The sequence below is a fragment of the Phoca vitulina genome, unplaced genomic scaffold, assembly GCF_004348235.1.
Source record: "Phoca vitulina isolate PV1807 unplaced genomic scaffold, GSC_HSeal_1.0 scaffold40, whole genome shotgun sequence".
Classification (NCBI taxonomy): domain Eukaryota; kingdom Metazoa; phylum Chordata; class Mammalia; order Carnivora; family Phocidae; genus Phoca; species Phoca vitulina.
In genome coordinates, this window is record NW_022589743.1 from 19548243 (window position 1) to 19558450 (window position 10208).

General features: G+C 48.8%; 1 protein-coding gene across 1 annotated transcript; it reads left to right on the forward strand.

Annotated features, from left to right (window-relative positions):
- Positions 1-3548: 3548 nt before the first annotated feature.
- On the forward strand, positions 3549-9757 carry COPRS (coordinator of PRMT5 and differentiation stimulator). Its single transcript, XM_032429286.1, has 4 exons — positions 3549-3750; positions 6103-6169; positions 8294-8515; positions 8958-9757. The coding sequence occupies exons 1-4, from the start codon at positions 3652-3654 to the stop codon at positions 9125-9127; spliced, it is 558 nt and encodes a 185-aa protein (XP_032285177.1). The 5' UTR covers positions 3549-3651; the 3' UTR covers positions 9128-9757.
- The last annotated feature ends 451 nt before the right edge of the window (positions 9758-10208 follow it).

Here is a 10208-nt window from a genome sequence, read left to right on the forward strand (position 1 = left end):
AGGGCAATGGGTAGGGAGTAGATTAGAGCAGCAGAGAAGGCCTTCAGAGGCAAAGGTGGAGGATGGCTTGGAGCAGAGAGGACATTCTGGGAGCAGGGGAGGCAACTGTTTGAATTTTACATCCTTTAACTGAACATTGATGTCACTGGGAGAAGCATTCAGTTTAGTTTGACTTAATATTGTTACACTTGTGTTATTTTTCCATGTCATTAAATAGCCTTAAAAACATTTAATGAATTTTTAACATTCTATTGTATAGATGAGCCATGACTTACTTTGCTAATCTCTTGTGGTTGGACCTTGTCATTTCTAATTTTTTTCTTATAAATGCTGTTGATGAAGATTCTCATAAATCTTTGTCACATCCCTGATTATTTATTTAGGAGATTGACATTTGATGGTAGAATTACTGAATTAAAGGATATAACTATTTTGAAGAATATTGACATGTATTGCCAATCTGCAGTGTATGAGAATACTTTGAAGCAGTGTAGGAGAATGTCAGTACCTTTACCTGTAGTGGGTATTATGTTTTAAATTTTTACCATTTGAATAGGTGAAAAGTGATATGTCATTGTTCTAATGTGCAGTTTTTATATTAATGAAGTTAATGTGCTTTTCCTGGTTCTCTTGTTTTTTAATGTTGACTGTTTTCTAAACTTTTTTCTTACTAATTTGAAAGAATTTTTTAAATATTAATTTTTAGTTTGTCTCTCCTTTATTGCAAATAATTTGCCCCTAGCTTTTTGTTGTTTGTGTGTGTGTGTGTGTGTGTGTGTGTGTGTGTATGTGTATGTGGTGGTTTTTGATTCCCAGAGGATATTTTGGCGTGTGTATGACTTCTATTGTTGAAAACCCTTCCTCTTGCTGAAGAGAACTCTTTTTTTTCCCCAAGGAGTTAACTAAATTTTCTACAATGTGGTTTGTGGCCAGTCATTTTTCTATTGATTTGTGGTACTTTTTTTTGTTTTAAGATTTTACTTATTTGAGAGAGAGCGCACACGAGCAGGGAGAGGAGCAAAGGGAGAGAGGGAGAAGCAGACTACCTGCTGAATGGGGACCCCGGTGGGGGCCTTGATGCCAGGACCCTGGGATCATGACCTGAGCGAAGGCAGATGCTCGACCGACTGAGCCATCCAGGCGCCCCCCCCTTAAAAGATTTATTTTTAGAGGGAGAGGGAGAGAGGATCTCAAGCAGACTCCCTGCTGAGTGGGGAGCCCAACGCGAGGCTCAGTCTCATGACCCTGAGATCATGACCTGAGCCAAAGTCAAGCCGCAGTTGAGTTAGATGCTTAACTGACTGCACCACCCAGGCGTCCCTGTGGTACTACTTTTATTACATATTAAGTTCCTATGATATTAGAATCTGTTTTAGGACATTTTTACTTTGAGCTTTTGTACTCTAAATGTTTGCTTGCCACTTGTTTTAAAATTTCCTCTCTCACATTTCCATTAAGGAAGTTTAGCATTCTAAATCCTTAATGGCATTTTTGTTTTAGGAAGAAGATACATGTCATGTTGCTTTTAAGAGATGAGAGCAAAGAGGGTGGTGGTTGGCTCTTTTTTTTTTTTTTTTTTTAAGATTTATTTATTAGGGAGAGAGAGAGAACGTGTGGAGGGAGGGGTGGGGGGAGGTGGATTTCAAGCAGATTCCCTGCTGAGCGCAGAGCCCATTGTGGAGCTCCATCATGACCTGAGTGGAAATCAGGGTCTGGCACTTAGCTGACTGAGCCACTCAGGTGCCCCCTGGTGGTTGGCTCCTTAAAGCAAGGCTATGAAGGTGGATCACCCTGGGGTCATCACAACCCTATATCTGGGGCTCACTGTTGCAGGTTGTGAAGATACATCTAGCTAGTGCACCCAGAGCTTCACTGTTAGATATGGTAGCTTCTAGCCATGTTGGCAATTTAAATCTATTGAAACTAAATATTTTCTCATTTACACTGACCACATTTCAAGTTCTCAACAGCCACATGTTTATCATACTGGACACTACAATTAATAGAGCTTTTATTTCCACCATTAAAGGTTCTAGTGGAGAGTGTTGACCTCAGTCCAGTTAGATTTGGGGAAACCTGACTCATGGGTCAGAACAGAGCACACATTAATTGGTCACATTCTTTTCTCTGCAGGAAAGTCTACATAGAGGAAAGAAAAGGTACTGTGTATCAACTCTTAGGCTAAATTTTTTTATAGTAGGAAAAATTTTTATTTAAAATTTTAGATTTGAGTATAGTTGACGCAATGTGAACATCAGTTTCAGGTGTACAACATAGCCGATTCAACAACTCCGTATGTTATGCTGAGCTCCCCACAAGTGTAGCTCCCATCTGTCACCATACAAGTCCACTGTAATATCATTGACTATATTTCCTATACTGTACCTTTTATCCCCGTGACTTACTCATTCCATGACTGGAAGCCTGTGTCTCCCACTCCCCTTCACCTGTTTTACCCTTCCCCCCTTACACTAATTTTTTTCAAATGTCTTTGATGGTTCACATTCGTTGAGGGAGATGAAGGAATAAGCTCTCTAATGTCCCAAAAGATTGTCATAAGGTGGCCTCGTGAGCAGGAATCCCAGTTTCTAGGTTTTCTGCTACTTCATTGTTAAAATGATCATCACACCCTGAGCAGGTTTCTTAAGAAGAGTTTAGGCAGGGGCGCCTGGGTGGCTCAGTCGGTTAAGCGTCTGCCTTCGGCTCGGGACATGATCCCAGGGTCCTGGGATCCAGCCCTGCATGGGGCTCCCTGCTCGGCGGGAAGCCTGCTTCTCCCTCTCCCACTCCCCCTGCTTGTGTTCCCTCTCTCACTGTCTCTGTCAAATAAATAAATAAAATCTTTAAAAAAAAAAAAAAGAGTTTAGGCAGCCTGGGGAAAGGCAAGGAAGGGTGGCTTTAGAGTTGGGTTTATCCCCAACTCAGGCCCTGCCCGTCTGCTCCTGCCCTCAGGCTATAGAGGGCCAGACTTTGAGCATTAAAAAATAGGAGTCCAGGCCAGACTACTGTGACAGCAGAGAATGTTTAGGGTTACTGTGACTGTCATATGGGTGTCTGCACGTCGTTTTCATCATCTATCCTGGTTTCTAATCAACTTTATAAGAACTTATCATTAACTTAGGGTGGAGAATCCCTGGGCACATCCATTTGTGGGGGGGTTATAGTCCCATTCCAGCCTGAGTTCTGCAAACACCTGTGACGAGAGAGTGAAATGTGGTTGGAACTCAACTGCATTCAAACTTTTGAGAGCTGAGCTTTGTAGACTATCAGGGAGACTCGGGTAATTGAATATCCTAGCAGGAATTCGAGGTTTGGGGGCCGAAGCACATCCAGCGTGGTGGGGCAGGGGTAACGGTTGGCACTGCAGACCCAGCTAGTCGTCAGCCCTGGGATGGGCACCCGCAGGAGCGCCAAAAATCCGATCCCGGGACCCGTAGGTAGGGGGGCTTCGGCTGCCACGCGCACGCGCCCCGCCCCTCCCGCCCCGCGCAGCCCCGCCCCTGGCTTCCTCGTGACCCGTGTCCCGCCCCCCTCGGCCGGGAGCGCCCCCGGCTGATTGGCCCCTCCGCGGCGTATCCTCCGGCTGGCAGCCAGGCGGGCGCGTCACGTGGCCGAGCAGCGTCCAGGGCTCCGATCCGCGGGCCGCCAGGCATGGACCGTCAGGCCGCAGGAGTCCGGGCGCTGGGGGCCGCCGAGCCGCCTCGGGGTCCGCCGCTGCCGAGCGCGCGGGAGGCGCCCCCCAGCCCGGGGGTGAGCGCGGCCGCCAGGAGCGGCCCGGGGCGGGAAGTTGCGGGGCTCGCGGGCCGGGCCCGGCGGGGCGGGGTTGGGGGCCGCGGGGCCGCGGGAGCGCCGTTTGGGCGCGCGCTCGCGCTGGAAACTGCCGGGCCGCGGCGGCCGAGGGCGTGGGGGCTGGGGGGGACGAGCGGAGGCGGGGGGGCGGGCTGGCCGTCTCGGGGGCGCCTCTGCGTACTTGCTGAATGGGAGGTGATGCTGACGACCGAGAGCTGGGGGCCGCTGCCGGGGGCCTGGGCCGGGGCCAGGTGAAGGCGGCGAGAAGCGCGCTGTCCCCGAAGGACCTGTGACCAGGGGTGGGGATGCACGGCTCACCCTGAGCACCGCATGATGTCTGATGCGCTCTCTCCTTTTCTGTTTACTGAAACCAAAGGCCCGGCTTGACGCAGGGTTTCCAGAAACTTGTTTTCATTTGCGCGCCAGACAGCTCCTGGTTTTTCAAAGACCGTTATTACAGTCGTCACCTGTCCTTGTTTACAGCCAGTCAGTTCTGCTGGGTGGTGAGCTCCGTGAGGGTAGGAACCCTCTGTTGAGTGCTGTTAACCTGGCGCCTCGCGTCGTGCCTGCCACGGTAGACACGGCTGTTAATGGGAGGGAGGAATGGAATGCTTGTTTAAGCATCAAAGATGGTACTAAACCCGAGTAAGATAGGAAAAATGCAGTGATAGACTTATAAAAAAAATTACTTAGGGGGGCGCCTGGGTGGCTCAGTCGTTAAGCGTCTGCCTTCGGCTCAGGTCATGATCCCAGGGTCCTGGGATCGAGCCCCACATCGGGCTCCCTGCTCGGCAGGAAGCCTGCTTCTCCCTCTCCCACCCCCCCTGCTTGCGTTCCCTCTCTCACTGTGTCTCTCTCTGTCAAATAAAATCTTTAAAAAAAAAATTACTTTGGAGTGCAGACAGGGTGAGACTGATTCTGCCAGGACGTAGCAGGAAGGGATGTATGCTTCCTCTCCAAGGTGACAGGGTGGTAGTGCCTGCAGAGGTGTGGAGGTGAGGAAGGACAGGGCAGATGGCTGGGAGCTGGGGGGGCAGAGCCTCAGGGCCAGGGGAGAGAACTGTGCTCAGCAGGTTGAGGGGCCCTCATGGGTTGGTGTGAATGCCATGGCCAATTTTATGTTCCCATGTGGAGGGCTGTTGAAGGTTTTTGAGCAGAGTGAGGCTGTTAAGGCTGGGCAGGGTGGGTGAGTGGGAGGGCAGGGAGCTATGGCAGTGGTCCACGGGAGAGGTGCCACCAGCTGACCTGTAGCGCTGACCAAGGGTTGTCACTGACTACAAGAGGTGGAATTTATTCATTAAATCTAGGGATGACTAGGTCATGAGCTAATTGGGGCAGGTGCCAAGTGCACTTCAGGTGTAGGAGCTAAGAAGGCGGATTTAAATTCAACAAATACTACATTCCTGCTACGTGCCAGGTGTTTTCATAAGTGTTACCTTGTCATAAGCCCCCTGCAAGGTCAGAACAGTCATCTCCAGTTTCTGGAGAAGGAATCCCAGGCATGGGGGTTGAAGTGGTCTATCAGGGTCACACTCTGAATGAATGGCAGAGCTGGGATGGAAACCATGTCTTTCTTATGCAGGCTGTGAACATTTCTTGTTCCATTTACAAAGCAGTCTTGGAGGTGGTAGGATTTCAGGAACTTTTGAGTGATGGGAGCAGAAAAGCATATAGTTGGCAGTAGGGGAAGACTTCTTTCTCTTCAGCATCACTTAGGAACTACAGCTCTGTTGCCCCCTTGTATCAGGAGACAGAATTTGCTAGAACGTGAAGTCGCTGAAAAGGTAAAAATGAACATGGCAGTAGCACCTGCAGGAAACAGCTACCAACCCTAGGGCTGAGGGAACGTAGGAATGAGGTGGGAATGATTAAAATTTACAAGCTCAGAGGGGAGGCTTTGCAGAGCTGAAATTCCAACTTCTGAGGAGGAGGTGCTGCCCACAGCCACTGCTGGGGTCTTCGAGCTTGGAGGAGGGGGCTGAGGGCCTGGGACTCAGACCCCCAACGGGAGGGCCCAGGGAGGAGGTTGGCTCCGCCAGTGCTGGCCAACTGTGAACTGGATCCATCGGCCGCTGTAGGAGGGCGCTGTTGCTGCCGCTGCCGGGGGCGAAGTGTCACCCGGGGTGAAGTGTCGCCAGGGTGGCGTCTGCAGGAATAGGAAGGAGCGAGGCCCTTCTCCCTCGGGCCTTGCCGCGTCTCCTAGGGCAAAGCAGAAGTGGGGGTTACAGAGCCCCAGCCCCACCCTCACAAAGGTGAGGGTGCGAGATGGTAGCTTAATACCGGGTCCTGGGTAACCTTCTCTTCTTCCTGCAGGCCAGCTTTGCTCCCGCTGACCACTCCGGGCAGGAGAGAGAGACCGAGAAGGCCATGGATCGGCTAGGCAAGTAAACAGTGGAGAAGATGGGGGTGGATGTGGGGAGGGACTGTCTCTGCGTCTTGTTGACCCCTTTCCAGCCAGTTCTCTTTGCTGCTGAGTTGCGTTTTCTGCCTGGTGCTTCCACAGTGCCCTCGTGTGGTAGCGTGGCTGGAGCTTCCTTTAGGGAAGTCCTGACCTTTCGTCCAGAAAACCCTCCCCTTCTGCTGAGAAAGGCAGCTTAGGGCAGCAGCAAGAGTATGGGGCTTTGGAGCCAGGCAACACTGTTTTCACTTTCAGCTCTGGCTCAGAGTCCTGGGCTCCAGTTTTGAGGCCTTAGATAAGTCACTTATCCTTTCTTCCTCTTTAAAATAGGGATAATAATGCTTACCTCAGAGGATGGTTCTGAGGATTGGGTGGGAGGATCTCGAGCTGTAATAACCACCAGCTACTGGTGCTCTTTAAATCTAAGCGAATTATAATTAAATACAATGAAAACCTCAGTTCCCTATTCACATTAGCCACATTTCAAGGGCTCAGCAGTCACACGTGGTTCCTGCTAGCTAGCCTGTTGGAGCACAGATGAGAGAATATTACCATCATCACAGAAACTCCGGTTGGATAGCCCTGGTCCAGAAGAAGCACTGTGCCCACACGGACACGTAGGTCCGGTCATAACAGCTGACACTTGCTGAGTAAGGGCCAGGTACAGTTCCAAGTGTTTCTTTTCCTGTTCCCCCCTTTTTAAAACAGCTCTCACAACAATCCTATTTTCATATTTACAGATGAGAAAACTGAGGCACAGAGTAAAAATTAAAAAAAAAATGTGGTCAAACACATACAGAATGTACCATTTAACAGTTTTAAAGCATACAGTTCAGTGGCATTTAGTCACAATGCTGTGTAACCACCATGGCTATTTAGTTCCCAAACACTTTCAGCACCCCACAAGGAAACCCTGTACCCGATAAGTAGCCACACCCCCTTCCCCGAGTCCCTGGCGACCACTGATCAGCCTTCTGTATGGATTTCCCGTGCCGGTGGAATGATATGCCAATTGGCCTTTTATGTCTGGCTTCTTTCACTCAGCATAATAATTCCAAGATTCATTCGTGTAGCGTGAATCAGTACGTTCCTCTTTATGGCCGAATCCTCCCGTCATCTGGATATACTACCTCTAGCTTGCTTATTCATCCCGTGGATGGGCATTTATTTGACTTGTTTCCACCTTCTGGTGATTGTTTCCACCTTCTGGTGAGTGCTGTCACGGACATTATTGTACCAGTCTTGTTTAAATACCTGTTTTCGATTCTTTGGGATGTCCATTTAGGAGGGGAAGTGCTGGGCTGCGTGCTAGTTCTATGTTTAAGTTCTCGAGGGCGTGGCCGAGTCCATTTCCGCTCAGTCACACAATGACTAATCGGCACAACTGGTATTTGGACCGGGGTATCCGGCTCCAGAACCCATGCCCTGAACTACTGCTTTTTTGCTTGTAGCTGCCATTATTATACAGTGTTAGTAGCACGGCTGTGTTCAGGCTGATTCTTTTCCCAGCTCTGACCTGGCTTCCCCATAGCATGGTATGCTGGGAGGTCCATTATCCTCCCCCAGACTTTCTTCCATTATTTTGAGACCTTTTGAAAATACACTGTCCAGCCCTCCCCGGTACAGGGAAGAGGAGACGTGGTGGCTGTTTGTTGTCACTGGATGGGTTCCGCTCTTCTGCCTGCTTTCCTCCCGCCGTCCCCTTGTCCTGTGCTCCTTGAGGATGAAGAGAGAAATAGAAGAGTACAAATTCAATTCAAGTTTGTATTGTGAAAGCTTGTCATTTTCCAAATGCCCTTTGCCTCAATTAACCTGTAAACTACCTAAACATATAAACTGTGCTTGATTTGCTTGATTCCCTGTGTGAATTACAAGACCTCGTTTAAGGTAAAACGTTTTACTGAAAAAAAAAAAAAATCAACCCTGCTTCGAAAAAGGTAAACAGAAGAACATTTTTTTCTTTTTTTTAAGTGCTCAGGTGGCTAAGGAACTCTGTACCCTTGTTTTGCTGTCTCAGGAGTCTGCCAGACATTTTCCAAGCACACGAGTAGGCCCTGTGTCATTGCTGGTGGTTTTAAGACCTTCTTCCTTCTGTTGATTTCTTAGCCAGTGGAGCACAGAGCATCCCTAATGGTAGTCCTACCCACGGTGAGGGCATCCACTCGGAAGAGGAAGGCTTTGCTATGGATGATGAGGATTCGGATGGGGACCTGAATACCTGGGAGCTGTCAGAAGCGGTGTCCGACTGTCCGCCCAAGGAGCAGGCTGCTGATCTTTTTAACGAGGACTGGGACTTGGAGTTGAAGGCAGATCAAGGGAATCCGTATGGTAGGTGTGGCGTTTCTGGGGTCCTAGGCCAAGGTTCGGGGACCCTCCTACCAAATTACCCCAAAGGCAGACAGTTTGGAAGATGGACTCAATCCGTGAGCTTAGCCTGATACCTGTTACAGGGCTGAAATGTCTGTGACAGCTTCTCTTTCATATTGGGAAAAAAATGCAAATTTTGTAGTTGACTCTTAAAATATCTGTGTGAATCTAGCAGCTGCAGAGAGAAGTGCTGTCTTCTGCAGTTGCGGCCTCTGCACTGCTAAGGGCCCTCCCCTGAGAAGCACCAGTCGGGGGTGCCTCAGAACACACGCGTTTGCAGTCCAAGGAGGGCTCTGTGTGTGTGCTTTTGAACTGCAAGTGTCTGTCTCCTAGACACTTTTTGGCTGTCTGTCTCCCCTCCCCTCCTACCTTTAATCTGTTTTTTTTTTTAAACTGCTTGCAGATGCCGATGACATCCAGGGTTGCATTTCTCAAGAGGTCAAACCTTGGGTGTGCTGTGCCCCGCAAGGAGACATGATCTATGACCCCAGTTGGCACCATCCACCCCCGCTGATACCCCATTATTCCAAGATGGTCTTCGAAACAGGACAGTTTGATGATGCTGAAGATTGAGTCTGCAGCTTCTTGCCTGGTGGGTGGGCCTGCCCTCCAGATGAAGGTCTCTCTTCCTTTCATTGAGGTGAGAGGTCACGTTTGAGGACCCATTCCCAGTGATCCCGGAGTCAGGAACACAGACTGGTGTTAACTAAGGTCCCAGTGTCTTCCAGTTCTGTTGTTGTTGTTGTTTTTAGTGAGCTCTTCCTTGGGACATGTGAGTGTTTGTGTCTGTGTCAGGAGGAGTTGTGTTCTTTATAAATAAAGGTAGAAAAAATTTGATATGCTTTTGTTTACTCCCCCCCCCTTTTAATTGGATACTTACCAGCAAAGCTTTACTCCTTCAGTTCAAGTCCCTGGCTTACATTTTAAGGATTGGAGGTACTCGGACCCTTAAAACTACTCTATGAAAGAAAATAATTTTTTGGCCAGAGATTAGAATCCAAGAAATGTTGGTGATTTTGTGGCTGATTTCTATTTCTGCTGATGAAAAATTGACCATTTACTTAGTAAACAAGCAAGCTGGAACATGAAATGGCAAATAAATTAAACCAGCAATTATATAGCCCTCAACTGGTATGAAAGGATTTTGAAACTTATTTTCCATTTAATTATTTGCTCTTTATAATTACTATATGAAGTCAACGATTTTTTTAAATTGCCTTATTTTATTTTTTAAAGATTTTATTTGTAAATAATCTTTACACCCGGGGCGCCTGGGTGGCTCAGTTGTTGGGCGTCTGCCTTCGGCTCGGGTCGTGGTCCCGGGGTCCTGGGATCGAGCCCCGCATCGGGCTCCCTGCTCAGCGGGAAGCCTGCTTCTCCCTCTCCCACTCCCCCTGCTTGTGTTCCTGCTCTCGCTGTCTCTCTCCGTCAGATAAATAAATAAATAAATAAAATCTTCAAAAAAAAAAAACCTCTACACCCAATGTGGAGCTTGAACTCACAACCCCAAGATCAAGAGTTGCATGCTCCCCCTGATTGAGCCAACCAGGCGCCCCGAAATTGTGTCATTTTCGAGATGAGGAAAAAAAGACTCAAAATGTTTTGACTTCTGCAAGATCCCAGAGCCAGGAGATGGCAGAGCCGTGCCCTAACC